At 35.3% G+C, this 22,945-nt stretch overlaps 1 protein-coding gene across 3 annotated transcripts in view; it reads left to right on the top strand.

Annotated features, from left to right (window-relative positions):
* LOC143225636 (proclotting enzyme) overlaps positions 1 to 22,558 on the top strand; it is a 43,086-nt gene extending 20,528 nt beyond the window's left edge. For 2 of the 3 annotated variants that reach the window (XM_076455414.1, XM_076455416.1), the window contains exons 2-8: positions 9,009 to 9,114; positions 9,839 to 10,096; positions 12,769 to 12,845; positions 13,861 to 13,979; positions 16,736 to 17,013; positions 20,433 to 20,578; positions 22,155 to 22,558. In XM_076455414.1, the coding sequence (XP_076311529.1) occupies positions 9,024 to 9,114; positions 9,839 to 10,096; positions 12,769 to 12,845; positions 13,861 to 13,979; positions 16,736 to 17,013; positions 20,433 to 20,578; positions 22,155 to 22,313 (1,128 nt within the window). In that variant the 5' untranslated portion in view covers positions 9,009 to 9,023 and the 3' untranslated portion in view covers positions 22,314 to 22,558. Of the gene's footprint in view, positions 1 to 7,048; positions 7,096 to 9,008; positions 9,115 to 9,838; positions 10,097 to 12,768; positions 12,846 to 13,860; positions 13,980 to 16,735; positions 17,014 to 20,432; positions 20,579 to 22,154 lie in introns of those variants that run through there. The other variant, XM_076455415.1, reaches the window with a different exon arrangement.
* Positions 22,559 to 22,945: the final 387 nt, after the last annotated feature.

Raw genomic sequence — 22,945 nt, 5'->3', positions numbered from 1 at the left:
CATCACCAAAATATAAAAAATCGCCTTTTTAGGATCAACACTCTTGGTTTTATTATCATCTAGAATGAATTCCATTCAGTTTAAAATTCTACTGATATTCCATACAGAATGCACTTTTGTTATATCTTGTTATCAGGTTAAACAGATTATATTTGTCGTTCTGTGATACCTTATTCTTTAGTTCACTGTTCTCTGAAACGTATTGTTTCTTCCGAGTGAATTTTTACTTCAGTTATATTTCTCGAAAGACGACGTTGATATGAGAAACGGACAGAATAATTCTACAGATAATTGTTTGTAGTTTTGAAATAAATGAACTTGGGGATGACTTTATTTCTAGAGTTTTAGGTGTGTATTTGTGTGTTGTTATTTTGTTGTTTTGTTTTTTTCTCAAAAGATCGAAACAGCGTATGATATTTCATATTGCTGTTACAACACTTAACAAGAGATTCACTAAATGGGAGTCTAAGTTTTTAATGATAGATAAAAGTATGAAGGAAAATAAACTCGCATTTGACACTTGAGACAGCAACAGACATTTAATACAACTTTCAAATTCTTCAGACTCTGAAAGCAGCAACCAACATATCTTTAACACTTTCTAAGCCATCTTATTTGACATGCCAAATTTTACCCAAATATATTATCTAGTGTAAATTAACTCGTAATTCTAACTAATGTGTTCCTTACAGTTACGTTTATTCTGAACAACTTTTAAACGTCCGCTAAAAACTGGCTGCTGAGCTCTATATCTTATTTTTAAAACTTTTTTTTCCGTAATTTTACCTGCAAATGTAACACACTTCCTGTAGTAAATTTATTTTAGTGCATTCGTTTGTTTCAGTACGTATTTGTTATGCATGTAACGTATATTGCTGGATGGGTATTGCGCAAGTCCCGCCTGTTCTATAAATTTGTAGAAGCTTCTTGAGAGTATTAATAAAAAATATTTGTTTCTCGAAAATGCAAGTGTGAAACTCGTGTGATTCGCATAAAAGCAAAAGTGGGTGTTTTCTTATAGTAAAGCCACATCAGGCTATCTGCTGCTTCCACTGAGCGGAATCAAACCCCTGATTTACCGTAGATTTACCGCTGTACCAGCGATGGACGTACAAAAGTAACTACATAAAAGACGGTAATAGGAGATTATTATTGATCAGCTACAGTCATGGTGCTATAGGTCTCAGAAGATATACAATTGTGATCAATGCTTGTTAATCGGGAAACTATATAATTTCGCTAGGAATTTATATATTTTTTGAAACATTACAAACCGTTCAACTTCAGTGAATTAACTTCGGACGTTAGTATTTCCTCGTGGAGATTAAATATCTTTGTAGGAAAAAGTCAGCTTCTAAGGGTGTGAGGCCAAACAAGAATAGAGATAGCTAGAATTACAGTCAAATAAAGTTTTACTTATTTATCAACATAAGTAATTTGCAACTCGTGGACCTGGATCGTTAATAAAATATTAAGTTTCAGACAAGATATATAAGACTCTGTATTGTTTGTAAAATTCTTGTACATAATCCATCATCAGTAAAAACTATTATAAATTGTATTACTATTTGTATCTTAATATATGGTCTAGCATGGCCAGGTGGTTAAGGCACTCAACTCGTACTCCGAGGATCGCGGGTTCGAATCTCCGTTACACCAAACATGCTCGCCCTTTCAGACCCCGAATTCTAGCGTTAAAAATGCTGAACTTATCCCTGACTCACGGGAGAGCAACAATTATATCATCGATTATTTTCATTCGAAAATTATTCAATAATAAACGGCCCATGAGAAAGTTCTTAGGGCTTATCTTCAACCGTAAGCTGACCTTTTGTACGTACCACATATCAAGCAGCTGCGGGTCAAATGTACAAGAGCGTCGAACATCCTTTGTGTCCTCTCTTCCACCACTTGGATCGGGTCGATGCTCCATGCTAAAGATATATCGTCCTCTTATTCGATCGAAGCTAGACTGAGGATTACTGCTCTATGGCTCTGCCAGGACCACGGCCTTAAAGTTGTTGGAGCCCATTCACCATCAAGGACTTCGGCTCTGTACCAGGGCTTTCCGCACTTCCTCAGTTCATAGCTTATACATAGTCTCATGAACCTTCTTTGCACCTCTGCTGTTTGCAACTATCTTTACTATATGCTTCAAAACTTCGTTCCTTATCAGAGTATCCCACCTGGGGTTGTGTTTTCCTTCCTTGGTGGACCATGCTTATTCAGAACAGACGATCTGCCATTGCTCCTTTTGGTCTTCGTATCCAGGAGCATTTGGACGAATTGGATCTGTCCTTGAATAACATGGCTGTATCCACTGATCAGCCCATCCCACCATGACTTATTACCATCCCAATATGTGACCTTTCTTTAAGTCATATGAGAAAAGGAGACACTCTTATTGGAAATACTGTCTGTTATTTGCTGAACATCTTTCGAACCATCCTTCCATTTCTATTTATACAGGGTGTTCGGAAAGTCACTGTGCACTTATTTATTAACAGACAAAACTGCACAGTGACTTTCTTAACACCGTGTACAATTGGTTCGCAATCAGGTGACTGTGTGGGCTCTGCCATGGTTTGTTGTAGTTCAGTGGTTGTGCGTAGAATCCTCTCTATAGCTTCTGTGTTCACTGCTGAACTGTACGCCATTTCTCTTGCCCTGGATCACATAGAAGCTAAGCAGTGCTAAAACTGCACTATTTATACTGACTCACTTAGTTCTCTACTGACCCTGGAATTACTTCACCTTAGTTCTCACTCTGTTCTCGCCGATATTCAAAACCGACTGGTTCGTTTTTCTTTTGTTTAACATCTACTTGTATCCAATTTTTATGGATACCGGGCTACGTTAGTATTCGCAAGAACGGGCTCTCCGAAACAGCAGCTAAATCTGTCTGCTCTGGCACTGTCACTGCAGCACTTGTTCCGTACGTGAACTATGGTCCTGTATTCAAGGCTCGGTTCCGTGTCAGTTGGCAGTCAATTTGGAGTGAGCGACATGAAAACAAGCTTTTCTAAATAAAATCCTGTATTGGACTTTGGCTGTCTTGCTTCCCTAAGGATCAGAAAGAGGAAGTTGTTCTAACTAGACTACTCATTGGTCAGTTTTTAACTCATCGATTTCTTTTATCTGGAACTGATGCACCAATGTGTTGTCTGTGTAACACTCAGGTTACAATATGCCACATTTTACTTTCTTGCCGTTGTTACGACTCTCAACGACGGCACCATTTTAAACGTTTTTTTTTTTTATCTCTAGAATTATTCATAACATTAGACAATGTTATTGGTGATGGTGACACTGTTCACCTTGGAAATGTTTTTAGTTTGTTAAAAGCCATGAATCTTTTTAATGACATTTACGTTTTTTAATTTATACATTAGACCTTTTTTAATGTGATTCCCTTTTTTAAGAATCGAAGTCCACTAGTTCTAATTGAAATTAGAAAATGGCCATCACGTTAAATAACTTGAAACAAAGGACAACTTCAGGTCACTAACGCTGATTTTTGAATTTACCCATTAGTCATCCTGGCGAGTTATGCTACAGAAAGTCCTTTACAACTTGTGTTAATGTAGTTTTTTTCCCACCGCTGTAGACTACATGTAAAAATTTGGATTTAACGCTATTTATGTTTTTAATTCAAAAATTAATTTTTTGTTTTACCTTAATTTCCTTTTTATGAATTTTAATAATTTTACTTTAACTTTTTACCAGATGTTTGCTGCAGATACCCTAGTTGCTTTGCGCCATAAAACACCAAACCAACCAACCAATAATAAACTGTCAATCCACATTTTATATCACTCTACGAAAGGGTTATACTGTTGTAATTTATATTAGTAATATTTAAATTAAGAAGTTTGTTAGAGTGAACGTGTCCTCACGTGATGAGGATATTTAGATATTTTATGGACATCAAGGGCTCTACATGTTTTGTATGGTATATAACGATAAGAGTAACATATAGTTATTAACGAATCAATCGCGAATCCATTGTATTTATAAGTTGATTCATTGTCTATTAGTAACTTAGACAGCGACTTTGGTTTATTCGCCTACGATTTAGGCACCGTGTATTTTATCAACTGATTAGTATTGAAATTCTATAAGAAAATTTATAAGTTAAGCGTACATTCTGTCGAAACTTTCGTAATGTTAGGCCAACAAGTGAACGTATGCTGAAACAAGAAAAATAAATTGGCTATCGTTAGATAGACTGGACTGCGCATGCCAGCTCTATACATGATGAAGTTGGTCGACAGGAAAGACAACTGTATTTCACAATGTTACAAGATGTATTTCCTGTGAGAAAACAATGACTAAATTATTGTACTCGTGTGTACTGCAGAAAGGGAAAAGCTAGGTTTGGTTATTTTTGAATTTTGTACAAAACTACACGAGGGCTATCTGCCCTAGCCGTCGCTAATTTTGCAGTGTAAGACTAGGAGGAAGGAAGCTAGTCATCACCACCCACCGCCAACTCTTTGGCTACTCTTACCAACGAATAGTGGGATTGATCGTCACATTTTAACATTACAGCTGAAGGGGTGAGCATGTTTGGTGTGACGGAGATTCGAATCCACGTCCCTCGGATTACGAGTCGAGCGCCTTACCTACCTGAGTCGTTAATACGCGGAGTCGTTAACAAATAAAATAATAAAAAAATGTTCATTGTGGTAATAATGTGTCCTATGTAAGAGTTTTTTCCTTCAGATTTGAAAAATGTTTGTTTTACGAATTTCGCGCAAAGATACACGAGGGCTATTTGCGCTAGCCATCCCTTATTTAGCAGCGTAAGACTAGAAGGAAAGCAGCTAGTCACCATCACCCACCGCAAACCCTTGGGCTGCTCTTTTACCAACGAATAGTGGTATTGATCATCACATAACACACCCAGAGCTGAAAGGGCGAGCATGTTTGGAGTTACGGAGATTCGAATCTGCAACCCTTAGATTATAAGTCAAGTGCCTCATTTACCTGGCCATTCTGGCCCCAGGAGAAAGCTAAGTGACTTACTTGAACGACACAATCCAAAAATAAAGTGAATGAAAACTACGCCTGTTAACGAATATTTTGATATTTTAAATTTTCAACATTATTTCTGTAATTATTTTTTATCACTTTAGCGAATTAACCTTTTAAATTAATATACTCTAATCCTGCCTGAGAAATTTTCAAGTGCTGCGGCTATGAAAGATTCGCTTTTAACAACCATTTCGATATGTCACTTTTGAAAAACTTGCGAAACGTGCGTAATATAAATCTAGCACAATAAGAAATTATGTCCTACAGTATTGAGCATTACGCTATCAAATTGATTATATCAACGATATTTGCATTACACTCTACACATTTCTTGTCGCCATAAAAGATTTTTAAAACAAATTTCCAATGTTAGAAAGTTCCATAAAATTTAAATAAAGAGAATCAGTTTTGATGTCACTATAGTTTGTTTGTTTTTTCTCTCGTTTCATTCTAAGCTCTCTGCGTACTTTTATAGTCACACGTGATGTATAGCGAATAAAACAAAAGGAACTTACCAAAGTTGCATTTCCTAAAGCAACTGTTACTAGTTTCACGCAATGCTAGTTTTTAAAAAAATTGATAAGTTGTGCTATAAACTGTGAAAGGGAAGACAAAACTTCGTCAGGAAATCTGAATTGTAAAAAAACTAAAAAAACAAAAACACGTCAAGTTGTAAGACTTAAAGCTAAGTTTAACCGTTGCAAAGTGCATGTCAACATATAGTGGCTCAAATTTCTTTTGGCCGTTGACTTAAGGTTTTTTCTAATTTTCAAATTATAAACGACTTAAGCACTACTCGGATTTGACTTTTTTTTTTTTTCCCTATTCTCAGTTATCCACGATAGGTGCGTAAAAGTAAAAAATCTGATGTTGTTCCCTTGATGGGCACAGCATTGTGAAGCTTTATGCTCTAATAATAACAAATCAATATAAAGCTTCTTTTATATATATATATACAGTAGCATTCACCAAAACCTAACTTTCTATAAAACTTGAGAGGAACGACTCGTAACAAGACAATCAGTTCATAATTAGTCGCATTAATGGGTTGCTTAGCTTTATTCATCAATTAATTGTTTTTTATTTCGTTTTCATCAGTTACGATAGTTAGCACGAATTTTACTTTTCTTCTCTTTTAAATTTTAATTCCGTCAGAAATTAGGTTCTGCTGATTACATTTTAATAATTTGAATCAAATGTTTGATTACGGTTTATAGGAATTGTAGGATAGTTATGGAGTAGAGTTCGTAAGCTTAAATATCAATTTTTAGTGTTTTAATCTGAGACAGCACCTTGTGCGATATATAGGGCAAGTTAAAGTGTGTCCACCCCGAACTACTGACCATATGGGGAAGCCTGTCAGCACCAAATGAATCAAAACAGTGTAATTTAACTATTAAAAGGTTAAACTTTGAGGATTAACTGTCACAGTTATAACCACTTCACAGCTAAAACTACGTAGTGCTTATGGCAACACATGGTGAACCGAACCTTTGACATCCGTTTTACACCTCCCCACGCTATCCGTTAAGTTACCCATGAACCTTTAGAACAGTTGTTTTATATAAGATGGACAATTTTGGAAATTGTGTGAAATTATTTAGTAAAACGACAAATTACCCTCTTTAATACGTAAATAAACACGTTCAGTTCTACAGAAAAGGTTGTCTCATTTTGTTTTCTGACAAATTAATCGGTATTTCTGATTTTCAACAAAGCCATTAATATTTTGATTTTTTTACAAATAAGAACCTGTGGGTGTGTTCGTTGTGCTGTGGTAGAAGTAAAAACCTCACCCACGAAGGTTGCCATCAGTTTGTTGCTAATTTCTTCGTGGATGAATAATGGTAAAATTCTGTTTATAAATGGGTCCCATTGAGGTAATCCCCACTTTATTTTAATGCATTGTTTGTTAACAGTTTCAAGAAATAGTGAGTCACAGGAAACTTAATGTGTACCAAAGGTGTCTCTCTTCTGTATAAAAATTGAGACCGATTTCCTTTAAAGCAGTTTATCGAAAGACGTGTTTGTAGCTTCTATAACTTCTATATTGCAGTTGTGAGTATCAGCTTTGTATTTCACGAAGACATTTTTTGTAGAACTACTTTTATATTATTTTAAATGAATTAAACTAACTGTGGAGTGTCTTAAGGTTAAGAGTAATGACTTATCTTCCAATGAGCTGAAAAATTAATTTTTGAAGTGGTTTATTTTTGAACTTCCATAATGTCTAAAAAGGTATTCTAGCATTTTTCCCTTCTTTTAATGTAGGCCTAACTCTATAACGGGTTGTTGTTTTTAAAACATCGTGCTAATAAATTTCGCTATCTCGGAAAAATAATAAAATAATGATGAACCTTCTCACCTGACTTTGAGGATTTTATACTTGCTGTGGGACAGTGTAATTTTAATGTATAGGACCAGTTACATTTGCTTATCGTTTAAGATTTTCTGTGTTTATAGCCCGACCCCGAACAAATTGTACCGTGTTTCTCCGAAAATAAGACAGGGCTTATATTAATTTTCACTCCAAAATATGACACTAGGGCTTATTTTCGGGGGATGTCTTATTTTGATATATTAAAAAAATGAAGTTACAAAGTAAAACTATTAAACTAACCATTTAAAATAAACTATTATTAAACTATTACACTAACTGATTAATACTTAAACAAACTAATTAACTAACTATTAAACTAATTAATAAATTTTTTTTTTATTTCTTTCCTCTTCCTGCCACTCTTAACTTGGGCTTATTTTAAGGGTAGGGCTTATATTAAAACTGTCCCCAAAAATCACATTAGGTCTTATTATCGGAGAAACACTGTATATATGCACGATTGTAACTATTTGTTACAGACCTTGTCAACATGGTGTTTTTTGTTCTCAGGGCGTAGTCAGGTTAAAGAATCAACATATTTATTGTATTCCATTTTTGCATATAGTTTACGTAGAGGCGTAAGAGGAACAAAAATGTAGATATGAAAATAATTAAATATAATAACTGGGGGGGGGATGGGGAGGAAAGTAAGAAAAGTACAAAAATTAACTGATTAGTTTCAATTTAAAAATAAATCGTTGATAACTTAGTGCGTTTCTTTAAAGTAAGAAGATTCGAGTGTGCTCGTGGTTAAGGTGCTTAGACTGTGAATCTGAGGGTTCATGGTTTGTGGCTCGTTGTGTCGGACCATTGGTGTGCGAGGTGGGTGACTGGCACATCCTACTATACGATCAGACAAGATGGGTGCCGATGATTAGCTGCCTTTCGATTAGTCTATAAATCCCAAATTAGAGACGGTTTCGTGTGAGCATTCTTAAAAAAAACAAGTAAACAAAACAACACGAAGTGTTGACTATAACAATGATTTTTGCAAGTGTTCAAGTGTGAAACCAAAACGAATAAAATACAATTATTTTGATATACTTAACAATGTAGACTCTGTATCTAATAAGTCAATGATTTCATGTCTCGTAGGAACATTTTAACTGTTGTTTTTGTAAGTATGACGGCCAATTAAGATAATCTTGCATTAAAACAATTAGTTTCCATAAGCCATTTGTATTTTATCACTGAGATTCTTTTTAAGAGTTAAGTTGCTAATTAAATTATTTTATAGAACCTTGATTAAAAAATGAATATTTTAAGTTCGTGAAATTGCTGATAAACATTTAAACAGGTTTTACGTGGATTAATAGTTATGTCATTTAAATATTCCATGGTGGGTTATCAGTAAGTTAATGGACTTGCGGGATAAAACTCGTAGTTTGATCTCTCTCCTGGTCACGTGATGTAGATAGCAAATCGTAGGGCTTTGCACTATGAACAAACAAAACTCTAAATAGTCTGTGTGTATCAGTAGCTTTTTATCATATTATGCTCCTAACATGTTAATTTGTTGACTATTTAAGTGCTGATTTAGCAGCCACTTGTTACGTATTAGATACTGCTAATTTATTCTTATTATTCACAGGTCGTCCTCAGCAGTATGTTGGTGAATAACGTGTTTTCACTACTGTGTTTCCCACTCTTGATGTCTGTGGTTAGATGCAGTACTCTCAGCAGACAGCGTAGACAGTGTAAGTAAGATTACCGTATTTCTAGTCCGCTGTGATATTTAACCTTTGGCATAATCGAGTGGAGCTATGGATCCCAGTAGTCCAATCAGGATTTGATCATGTAATTTATGCAAATCAGATGAGGTTTTTAAGAGTTATAACCTACTTCCATTGTTTGTGTAGCTTATTGGTTCATCCACAGAACTAATCAAGAAAAAAACAACAACAAACGACATGGGAAACGACAGTCACGATTTTCTGTCGTACCACGAATAAACCTTATCCAGGCTACAGTTAACCACCGACATCAAATTAAAATTGACAAAGTTTTATCTTAACATGGAATCCTTAATAAAATGTAATTGTTTATTGATGTTAAGAGCTACTATGAACGAAACAAAAATGCTTTAAGTAAATTTTGCACTATGCTCTGTTTGCACTATAATTCTGGCTTTGTTATAATATACAAAGTCGTCACAATTATTTAACTGATGTACGTATAAAATGTATAGCAAATCATATAATTATCGGAGGTTTGGATTTGCTGCTTTTAACGCAGTCCTTTAACTTCATTAAAATATAATTATTTTCACTAACATATATGTTCCACCACCAAACATTTTTAAACGCATTCACTTACAGTTAGTTCTTCACGTGACAACAGCTTTGGCACATACGGTGTTAGGGCTCACATGAACGTACGCTCTAGTATGAATTATTCACTCCACTTTTTGTCCCTTTACAGTTGTTTTCCCTGACGAGGAAGAACTTTGCTCAAACCGATTTACTGAAGAAGGAACATGCAAAAATGTCTTGGATTGTAGAATACTTTTACAAAAAAATGATTATAATTTACTCAAAGAATCAATATGCGGCTTTGAAGGCATAACACCCAAAGTTTGTTGTCCGAAATCAAGCCATGTAATTTCAAGTACACAGGCACCTCCAGAAACCACTACGACTGAACGCCCACCAAAACAGATACCACCCAATCTTCCTGAAGGTAAGTCAACATAGGCCTCGTTTTCTTTTGTATTTTAAATGAAAATTCTATTTTTTTTTTTTTTTACTGCTGTTACGGAGCACCTGGTGACAATAACTTGAACTTAAAGCAAAGTCGTGCCTGAGTCAAAATCTAACTTCCACAGTATGTGCTACTAAAAAAACATGTAACTGTAACAATTTTCTGAAATTGAACAAAATTAGTTGGGTAATTTCACTTTTCATCATTAAGGTAGTATTCAATAAGTGAATAAACACAAAACTAGTGTGGCTAATACATATTCATTTTTTATGCATTCTGTATGCCTCCAATGACACAGCGGTAGTTGTGCGGACATGCAACGCTAAAAACTGATTTCGATACTCGTGGTCGAAAAGGAAAACAAATTGTGCTTTACTACAAACAAACAAACAAACAAACATTCTGTGTGCATAAACTGAAACATAAAATATATGCCTTACGAAATGTTTAAGAAATAGGATGCTTTGGAGGTGTTATAACTATAGTGACAAAGCTTTTAAGTTTTATAGGGCCGAATTCTTTACAGTAGGCGTCTGTGACTTGTTAGCGACAAATTTTAAGAATAAACAGACAGCACATAATCCACTTGTCTTAAAATGATATATATTCAACAGTTGTAACCATAAAGTTTAAATAATTCTCTTTTTCATCAGTGTCCACGCAGGGAGGTTAAATTACCTTGAAACACTCTTTGACAAAGCAAATTATTCTCCTCTATCTCTGTTATTACAAGCTATGATACTTTCACATTAGAAATTGCCACTAGAAGTTTTTTTATGGTGTAACAACACTCTCTTAAGAAGCGAGAAAAATTCGGAAGTTTCGAGTAACATGACGTCAATTCACAACAGTTGAACTACACAACAAACGAATCGTAACAAGTTACTTATGCAAACTTGCCATAATTCTAACTTTAAAAAAATAACATTTTAATAGTCGCGGTATATAAACAATTTAAGTCATAACGTTCACATTAGACTCAAAAACAGAATGAAACTGTTACGTTTATCTAACAAGCTTCTAACAACAACAACAAAATCTGATTCATTTTTGCTTTTCCTTGGAATTGCCTCATGGTTAAAGTGCACAAGTTGCAATTTAAGACTTGCTGGTTCGAAATTCCGTCACCGAACATGCTCGCCCTTTAAACCGTGGGGTCATTTTATTATGTAGTCAGTTTTAACTATTCGTTGGTAAATGAGTAGCACAAGAATTGATGGTAGGTGGTGTTGACTAGTGGCTTTCACTTTAGTCTATTACTACTAAATTAAAGAAAGCCCTCGTGTAACTTTGTGTGAACTTAAAAATAAACCAAAAGAAACTGTTTGTTCAGCAAATATTTTAAATTTATGCATCCGCTAACGTATAGTTCGTCAGAAAGATTTATACATTTATGTATTTACGCATTAAGGTACTTACTGCAAGGATTTAGTCATAATCAATTTCAGGCATGTATTACATGCACCAGCAATGATGATAATAGGAGATGGGGTGGTAAAGACAGCATCGTTGACCGCCCCAAAGATGGGATCATACCTATATAATAAAACTGTTAGAAAAATAAATTTATAAACAAGTTAACTTTTATTTTTTACTGGATTCCATGGTATCTTACGTCATTATTAAAAAAAAAAAACTTTCTCGACCTCACTGATAGAAATATCTCAAACCTGATGAGCCATGAAGCCAACGAGCAAGTTATTAAATATCTGTACACATCTGAAGAGTACAACTTACATTCACATCCCAAGTCGTGTCAAGTAAAATGTGTAAAACCTTTTCTAAGATGAAAGTCTCCCATGTCAATCATTATGTCCCAAGTTTTCTTTATCACACGACAGAAAGTGAAAATAACTTTTATTACTTACTTTAACGAACACTTGATCTTTTGTTTGTCATTTTAGCAACATAACCAGAATCTTGTATTTCAAATCATTTTTCCACAGATTTATTTTTGATAAATACAAGATCCATTATGCCATACCACTTCTCATTATAATACAAGATCCATTATGCCATACCACTTCTCATTATAATACAAGATCCATTATTCCATACCACTTCTCATTATAATACAAGATCCAAATACCAAATAATACAAGATCCATTATGCCATACCACTTCTCATTGTACACGAAATAAGAGTCAAAATCTCTAGCTTTAGAAATAAGCTCGAATACAGTTTGCGGTTATTTACTTAGATTTTTTATCACTCGTTATAAGCTGTACCTTTTTAACGACTTATTTTGTAACCCTAACTTTCCATGCAAATAATTTGTTAATGATAGTTTATTTTACCACATTTTCAATCAAATAATGAAATCGGACTAAAATATTTCTAAAAGTATAGACGCGCGTTCCATAAAGCTCCCCGCTAGTACGGCGGTGTGTTTACGGATTTACAACGCTAAAATCAGGGGTTCGATTCCCCTCGGTGGGCTCAGCAGATAGTCCAATGTGGCTTTGCTATAAAAAAAAACACACAAAACACGCGTTCCACAAGAGAATAAATAAACGCATATAATACAACACACAATATTACAAATACATTACAACTATTCATTGGAAACTTACAGAATATAAGTTAGTACCCCTAAATGATACATGTTTAAAAACTTCTCATTATATTTTCCTTGTTTGTTTTGCTTAAGTGTGTGGAATTCACAATACTACAACTACCAGGATTATTGGAGGTCGGGAAGCACCTATTGGAGCCTGGCCGTGGATGGTGAGTGCTCACGATTGTTCGGTTTACATTAATTTAAACATTCCTCGTAACTTATCTGAAAAATCATATGTTAAATGACTTAAAATAAGTTTCTAATTTTAATATGTGTGGAAAAATAAAATCTTTTGTGAAATATTCAAATGAAACAAGACACGTTTCATTAATATCTGTATCCAAACATTGTGTAGTCTGAATATTGTTGTAAACTTTTCCACTTCGTACAACAAACAATTTGTAGTCTGAATATTGATTGGTTGATGTACGCTGGTTTTACTACTGACAACAAACACTGTTTAGTCAATATTATAACATTAAATCTTCTACGTATAACAAACAATATTACTAGGAATAGTATTGCACACTAAATCTGTTACGTATACCAAACAATATTACTCTGAATATCATTGTTCAATAAGTATGCTACCTATACCAAACAATATTACTCTGAATATAATTGCACTCTTTTGATCAGTTGCTTGTACTGACCCAGTTAAAAATGAAATGCTAAGCCTTACTCTAATGTTTCGTTTAACATTTTGATTATAAAATTAAAAAAACGTATTTGTGAGTTCTAATATAGCTTTATAACTTAAACTCGTGAAAGATTCATAATGATCAAATTCAGCATGGTATGTCAAAGTATTCATTTTGCTTTTGCTTTTATAATTTTTTTAAAAGATTATATTACGTATAACGTAAGATAGTTATACTAACACTAGACAAATGTAAAACTTGTATATAAACATAATGCAAAAACAATATAATTGAACTTAATAATATTCTTAAGGTAACTGGGTAAAAGGAAAGAAATAAAATAAGCGTTTTGTTAAATAACGAATGGGTGAAAGATCTCTAACACAGGTAGCAGTAAGTTAGCCACTTGATGAAATGTTACAAACATAGAGATTTGATCCTTTGGTGACGAGAATTTGAGTGAATTTTAAACTTCTATTTTTCGTTAATATAATGATGATATATGATGAATATTGGTGTGTGTTTTATCTTTTCTTGTAAGACTGCTGTCTACATAAAACAAGGAGGAATCAGAAGTGTTCAGTGTGGTGGCGCACTTGTCACTAACAGGCACGTGATTACAGCTTCGCACTGTGTTGTAAACAGTGCAGGAACAGATGTGTGAGTATTCTGTTGTTGCTTAACTTTTATTCAAAAGACACACACACACACACACACACACACACACACACACACACACACACACACACACACACACAGACACAAATGTACGAAATATATTGAAGACGCTAAATGTAAGAACAGTCGACAAGAGTGGAAAATCCCCTTATTTAGCGAATGACATAACTGACGTGTTTTTATCCGTATTATATTAATCTATTCTTCGCCACACACAACGGCTGTGCTGCACTAAATATGCATTATGTATAGTGTCCGCGAAACCATACTGCACTACTTCATTTAAAGTTGTCATGATTGCGTCTGTATACGTCAGCAAGGATACCCTCACTGTCTATAGAGGCTCAGGCCAGCCTGACATGTTTACAAAAAAGAATTATTTCAATTAAGATATTTTTATTAAAATCAATTCGACTTCGAAAATAAATTTTATATTAACTTGAGCAGAGAATAATAAGTTTTATTGGACAAAATTAATAGAGGGCGAGAGGCGTTGCCACTCAGTCGCCCCAAGACAACAAGCATGAACATAAATGTTGGTGATGATATAGTTTTACACTGTTAATATTCATGTTTAACTAACAATATCGTACGATCTCTTCCTGAATTTTTTTTTTAAACGAAACTCTTTTTTTTTTTTTTTAATTATTAGTTAGACTATACGTAAGTACAAGAATGTATAGTTTGCGAGAGTTACAACAGTTACTGTTGCATAATTAAACTTATTTCATAAACTATCAATGAAATAGGGGCCGAGTGCACTCTAGTGGATTAACCTGCTAGACTATGAGTTTAAGATTGTTTCATGTTCCGTTACCGACCCTCTTCCCTCGAAAACAAATTTCGCTTCATGGCCTAGGACCCTCGGTATGTTTTATAAAAGTTTTGTCAGTAAGTTTGTTCTGATAAGCATAGTCCAAGAGATTGGGGTGTAGATGGTACCAACTCGCTACCTTCCTCCTAAGATATCATTTCTTAATCTGGGACTACGTGCCTTCGTATAGTTTTGCGAGAAATTCAGCAATAAACACAATCTACTATATATACTTGGTTTCGACCCATATGGTTAGGGTACTAAACCTTTAACCTACATATCTCGAGATCGAATCTTGTAATCGAACATGTTCGCTCTTTCAACCATGGAAGTGTTATACTGTGTTGATCATTCCCATTATTCGTTGGTAAAAGAGTAGCTCAAGAGTTGGCGGTGGGTGACGCTGACTAGCTGCCTTTCCTCTACTCTGGCCCGGCATGGCCAGGTGGTTAGGACGTTCGACTCGTAATCTTAGTGTTGCGGGTTTGAATCCCCGTAACACTAAACGTGCTCTCGTTTCAGCCATGGGGACGTTATATGTGACGGTCAATTCCACTATTCATTGGTAAAAGAGTAGCCCAAGAGTTGGCGGTGTGTGGTGACGACTAGCTGCCTACCCTCTAGTCTTACACTGCTAAATTAGGGATGGCTAGCACAGATAGCCCTCGTGTAGCTTAGAAGTGGAGAAGTAGATTTGTTTCTACATTTCACGCAAAGTTATGGGCGGCTGATGCAGATTGTCCTCGAGTAGCTAGCTTTGCGCGAAATTCGAAAAAAGAAAAGAAAAAAAGATTTGACGCCTTTATTTGTCTTCAGTAAATCGTAGATATCTTGATTGTGTAGGTTTTGATCGTAATTGTAATATAACAGATTACATGTTTCATGTAAAGTAAGGAGTGGAATGTTTTTTATTTACTCAATGTTTGTGAGCAAGCAGCCAAACTACACAAAAAATCAAAGACCAGTGCGTAATTTAAAACCGGGTATAAAGAGCAGGTGTAGGTTTCTGAAACACGTACTTCGTATAACAAGGTTTATCAAAAGGTAAAAACTGTCTCCAGTTAAGTGTTAACCTTAATTTCCTTTTTTATTATACCGTAAAATAAGACAGTGTTGCGAATATATATAAAAAAATGTAACTTATGTTAATTCGGAGATAAACATTCTGTTCAAATTAATTATTATAAGTACTTACTGTTTTGTATGACTGACAAAAACGCATGACTGACAAAACACTCGAAAGCCCGGCATGACCAGGTGGGTTAAGGCGTAATCTGAGGGTTGCGGGTTCGAATCCCGGTCGCACCAAACATGCTCGCCCTTTCAGCCGTGGGAGCGTTATAAGGTGACGGTCAATCCCAATAGTCGTTCATAAAAGAGTAGCCCAAGAGTTGGCGGTGGGTGGTGATGACTAGCTGCCTTCCCTCTAGTCTTACACTGCTAAATTGGGGACGGTTAGCGCAGATAGTCCTCGAGTAGCTTTGTGCGAAATTTTAAAAAAAACAACAACACAAACAAACAAATAGAACACTCAAATATTTTTATGGTCAGAATGTATTGTTACTATTAGTATTTTGTAATTCCCAATGTGAAATGCACACGATGTACCACTCAAAATATTTAATCATTTTTGATGATCAAACGAAAGATGTAACGTACATAACGTCTTAATCATATATTTTGCAAGAATGTTTTGTTTTCTTTAAATGTATTACCTTAGGTACCGCGAGATGTACCAGTATAAGAATATTTGTCGAAAATATATTTGATAATGTTGTAGATATTTAGATTTAGTAAAACAGACATCAACTTACTTTTCAACCAACTCGATTTGTGTTTTTGTTTTTTGTTTCACGTGTTTTAAGTTGGATGTGTTTGGACAAACGTGAAATGTTACCTCAAGCTGGCCATTGTGTTTTTTCAGGATGCCAGCTGATGTATTCTCGGTTCGTCTGGGTGAACACAATTTATACAGTACCGATGACGATTCGAATCCAATAGATTTTGCAGTTACGTCGGTGAAACATCACGAACACTTTGTACTCGCGACGTATTTGAATGACATCGCAATTCTAACGTTAAATGACACAGTTACGTTTACAGACAGAATTCGACCCATTTGTCTACCTTATCGTAAGTTGAGATACGATGATCTAGCAATGAGAAAACCGTTTATCACTGGATGGGGAACAACAGCATTTAGTAAGTTGAAAGCTCTGTCGTTTCATTTTCATTTATATTACAAATAGATTTATTAGCTAATATCAGTTAAAACGTAAGTCGTATTCTCAGAATATTCATCATTGAACAGCTGAACACAATTTAGAGTGAACCAAATCTACCAAACTTGTATTTAACTTCATTGTGCATACTTAGTTTTAAAATTCCTTAAGACTTATTTTTCACTTCTTAAACGTCAGTGTTAATTTATATTCGTGGCACTCGGCACACAACAGGAATGGTTTACTGTTATGTTGTGAACTCTTTTTTTCAACTCGTAATCTGAGTGTCGCGGGTTCGAATCCTGTTAACACCAAAAACGTGTTCTCCCTTTCAGCCGTGGGGGTTCGTTATAATGTGCGGTTAATCCTATTAATCGTTGGTAAAAAGAGTAGTCCAAGAGTTGACGGTGGGTGGTGATGATTAGCTGCCTTTCCTCAAGTCTTACACTGCTAAATTAGGGACGGCTAGCGCAGATAGCCCTCGAGTAGCTTTGCGCGATATTGAAAACAAACAAACTTTATGCTAATCGTTTCAACAATGATTTTTGGAAATACTAAAAAATACTTTTACTGTTTACCTATTTATTTGGACACTTGAAGTTGGAAAACTGAATCTCTTTCAACTTCTCATTGTGGGAAGGGTGTAACCTTGTAGGTATATGCTGAACTATGAGTCAAAGGTCCATGGTTCGCGTCCTATAAAATCGAACTCCGCACTTAGGAACTATAGATGCATTCTAAATGTGACTGTCGAATCTTGCTTTTCAGTTAGTGTAACCTAAATGTTGGCTGAAGGTACTAATGATTAGCTGTCTTCCCTCTAGTCTTACACTGTTAATTACGGATGGCTAGCGCAGATAGTCCTCATGTATCTTCGAGTGAAATTAAAAGCAAGCCAAACGTTCATGTTTAGCATTTGATTATAAACGCGATACTAATATCATTATAACAGGAGATATTTAAATAGTAAACATATTGTTAACTGCAACCAAACTAATTTAAAGTGAAAAAACGCTATATTACACACATACATTGATATTAAACGACGTCACGCAGACACATTTCGTAAGCACGTGGCACTGGTGACGTACTAGATGTTTTTCTGTGCTTTTACAGTATGTGTCGAAAATTCGTAAACTTCCAAGTATGAAAAGATTTCGACAGCGATCATCTTCCTGTCTGGAGCATCTTGAGCCCCACCCCCATATTAATAATAATAAACAACAAAAAACCCGGAAAATTCAACTATATAAGGAAAAAAAAACTACATCGAATACCAATCAATTTAGATAAAACTTTACGAATATAAAATATAAGGAAAGTCGTGAACGTATCAAAAATAGATCTTTATTATCATCCAATCACCGAGTGCCTTATCACAGCAGCAGAACAAACAATACCGAAACATAAACTATTATTACAAACAAACAGCTCAGACATGGAAACCACATGCACGGATAGTAAATCCGATTAAAGAACGACGGAAACTTCGTAGATAATACTTATAAAGTAGGGACCCCACACTCGAAACTCGGATACGCTAAAAAAAAAAAATACAGAAAATGAAGTGAGAGAATTAAAACAAGTCTGAGTGGATCGTTTCTGAAACAAATTTCAGGACAAAATGGATCTACAATAGTTCTGGGCACACTGAAAAAGATTCACAATCAGTAACTAACCACTTCTTGAGACACAAAATAATATAACATACTCAAACTCTGAAAATGTGGAACTACCGATAAACAAAGAACACCTCGTAAATATATTTAAAGCACATCACGAACCTTACATTAATACACGCTTTTACAATGAAGTCAATAACCTTATCGCTCAAAAAACCATGTGCCTCCTCAAATTCCTTGCCGACACTGTAAATACACTAATTAACATCGATACCAATGAAGAATCCCACTCGCATATCAACTCCAAAAACATAAATTATACCAAAAACAAAACGTCAAGAGAAGACTGCATACAAGTTATCCACGTTTAAAAAAAAAACCCCAAAAAAAAAACGCTCGTAGATCGTATTAACATGTAACTGCACTATTTAACCCATCTCTGAACTCCGGATATAATTCCGGTTTACTTGGAAGCAAGAGGCTGTACTAATGTTCCATAAAGAAAAGCCAGTAAATAAACAAAAAAAAACCAACAAAAAACCAATAACTACCAATCGATCAGTTTCACAAGCTGCGTAGGGAAAATTCTGGAATAAATAATTAATAACTCTTAATTTATTTAGTACCTCAAAATTACTGGAAACCCAAGATGGGTTTAGAAAGTTAGACAAACAATTGACCATTTGGTCTGATTAACAGAAACCACTTTACGGAGTTATAACAAACTAACGTACTGTTGATGTTTTCTCGTTGTCGAGAAAGCAGTTGTTTGACTCGATGTCGGTTCTGCATGACTGAAATGGACGTACCACGAGGAATTATTCACTGGTTATCTAACTTTATAGAAACCAGAAAATGTAACATATATGTTATGTGAATTTACTTTTAGCTTTTTACTACATAAACAGGCGTCCCCCAAGGAAAGGTTAGTTAGCCCTATTTTGTTCACACTGAGTACATTCATCACAATTCATGAACAATGTTGTGGTCTGGATAAGTGCCCCAACCCCATCTATTGCAGCTACATATCTTTAGCCCCTATTAAACAAAACAGTAGAATACTGTAAAGATATCGAAGAAAAATTAGTATCCCCAAAAATGAACTATAGTATTAAAAATAATTCTCCAAAATTATATATGAATGGAACACTTCTCTAGACCATTAGCAAATTTGTTTTAGACATAACCTAAAATTCTAAATTAACGTTGGTTAAACGTGTAACTAATATATCAACAAAAATTTGGAAACGAATAAATTATGCAAGAAGTCTGATGGGCTGTGATTATGGAACCACACCGTACAATATTATCGAAATGGGTTCAGGAAGTTCTGGGAAACTACAGATCATTTAGTTAGGCTAATTAATGCCATAATATATGGTTTTAATAATAAAATAACTGCATTATCGCTTGCTTTCTCAATGCAAAGAAAGCATTCGACATTGTATGTCAAAACGGCTTAAGATATAAATTAAAACGGTTAAAATTGCCAACAGGTGTTAATCGTCGGATGTCTACTTTCTTAAAGTAGAAAGTGCAACATAGACGTGGAATACTTTACTCCTGGAACCGGTGTTTTTCAGGGAGGGGTAGCTGTTTTCTACTGTGTGTTTTCTTCAAATTACGTCGGGGAAAATACTGACATGAAGAAATATCGTGATTATCTCGCGTCGCAGGGATCCCTGTATTTTTCACAATATTTAATAAACTTTTCTTTGTGAGAATAACACCTCGTATAAAAATTTGGCGTAAATTATGTTTCCTTCCATTTATTCAGACGGCCCATCTAGTGCAGTGTTGAGAGAAGTACAGTTACCAATATGGGAACACGAGGCCTGTAGACAGGCCTACGAGAAGGATTTAAATATTACAAACGTGTATATGTGTGCTGGCTTTGCAGATGGCGGGAAGGATGCTTGCCAGGTGAGTTTGATTTTATATCGCAAAATTTTTCCATTTCTATTATAATGTTTTTACAGACACACAAATATTTTACCATTGCACATTTTGTAAAAAGAGCAAATCAAAACAACTATTTCATGAACCACGACACTTCCTTCTTTTTACATACCTTAGACGGTTGTTTTTTAGTAATTGTCAAGATACACTACATGGCCAAAACTATGTGGACACCCCTTTTGATTAGTGGGTTCGGCTATTTCAGCCACATCTACTGCAAACAGGCGCATAAAATCAAGCATACAGCCATGCAATCTCCATAGACAAACATTGGCAGTAGAATGGGTCACACTGAAGAGCTCAGTGACTTTCAACGTGGCACTGTCATAAGATGTCACCTTTCCAACAAGTCAGTTCGACATATTTCTGCCCTGCTAGGGCTGCCCCTGTCAACTGTAAGTGCTGTTATTGTGAAGTGAAAACGTCTAGAAGCAACAACAGCTCAGCCACGATGCGGTAGGCCACACAAGCTCACAGAACGGGAACGCCGAGTGCTAAAGCGCGTAAAAATTCTCTCCATAATTACAGTACTCACTACAGAGTTCCAAACTGCCTCTGGAAGCAACGTCAGCACAAAAACTGTTCGTCGGGAGCTTCATGAAATTGGTTCCATGGCCGAGCAGCTGCACACAAGCCTAAGATCACCATGTGCAATGCCAAGCGTCCGCTGGAGTGGGTATAAAGCACACCGCCATTAGACTCTGGAGCAGTGGAAACTCGTTCTCTGTAGTGATGAATCACGCTTCACTATCTGGCAGTTTGACGGATGAACCTGGGTTTGTCAGATTCCAGGATAATGTTAACTGCCTGAATGCATAGTGCAAACTGTAAAGTTTTGTGGAGGAGGAATAATGGTCTGGGGCTGTTTTTCATGGTTTTGGCTAGGCTCTTTTGTTCCAGTGAAGGGAAATCTTAATGTTACAGTATACAATGACATTCTAGAGAATAGTGTGCTTCCAGCTTTGTGGCAACAGTTTGTGGAAGGTCCTTTTTTGTTTCAGTATAACAATGCTCTCGTACACAAAGCGAGGTCCATAAAGACATGGTTTGCTAATGTTGGTGTGGAAGAACTTGACTGTCCTGCACAGAGCCGTGACCTCAACCCTATCGAACACCTTTGGGATGAATTGGAACGTCGACTGTAAGCCAGACTTTCTCACCAAATATCAATGCCCGACCTTGCTGATGCTGAATAGGAGAGAATCCCTGCAGCCATGTTCCAAAATATAGTGAAAAGCCTTTCCAGAAGAGTGGAGGTTGTTATAGCAGCACAGGGGGGGTGGGACCAACTCCATACTAATGCCCATGGTTTTGGAATGAGATGTTCAACAAGCACATGTGGGTGTGATGGTCAGATGTCCACATACTTTTGGCCATGTAGTGTCTAGTTACTAGTATTAATGGAACAGTGTTCAACAGTTTGAATTAAAGCCTAATCCAATTTACGTTCAGTAGTAACGTATAAATTCATTCAGAACACGACATTCTGTCTTCAGTCAGAAAAATAATGTTAGATAATCAACCTTTTCAAATATTACAGGGTGATTCTGGAGGTCCAATGATGTTGCCTGTTAAAACCGGAGAGTTTTATCTCATTGGAATTGTGTCTTTCGGAAAGAAATGCGCATTGCCTGGATTTCCTGGGGTTTACACAAAAGTGACAGAGTTTTTAGATTGGATTGCAGAACATATGGTGTAGACTAAAGCTGTGAATGACTCCATTTCGAATATTTAACCCATACTCGCCTGTAGCAAAACGACTGAAGAATCAAGCAGGGGACAAAACCAACTTTTTTTTTTTTTTCTTCAATAGTTCTACCATGTATTGAAAACCAACATAAGACAATCAAATAAATCATTAACAAAATCTGGATCATTTAAATCTAGGTTAAGCGGACATGCTTTACTTTTTTGTCATCAATAAATATTAATTGGAAGTGTTAATTTTTATACCTTTTTTTTGATTTACTTTCCTTGATTACGTCAGACATCACTGTTTAAAATATCATTTCAATTTTCGTCTTGTTATAATTCGATGATCTTTCTGAAGATACGAGAATAATTGAAACATATAACTACTAACTTAGTTGGTTACGTCACTATTCAATCTTTTCCAATATTATTCGCCCCCTTCAGGTTTATTACAACAGCTCACTCACCCGAATTCGAAACGAGACAAATTGTACTAAATTAAAGAGCAAAATTCTTTTATTATAACAAATATACATTAAACTAGAACTAGATTGAATGCAATATAAAATGTTTTGTATCAAAACTACAAGTAGGATAAATAATAACTGACTTTTTTGTTTGCTCTTGATCTCTAACCCT

Source organism: Tachypleus tridentatus, chromosome 9 (genome assembly GCF_004210375.1).
Source record: "Tachypleus tridentatus isolate NWPU-2018 chromosome 9, ASM421037v1, whole genome shotgun sequence".
NCBI lineage: Eukaryota > Metazoa > Arthropoda > Merostomata > Xiphosura > Limulidae > Tachypleus > Tachypleus tridentatus.
This window is presented reverse-complemented; position numbering and strand designations above follow the sequence as displayed.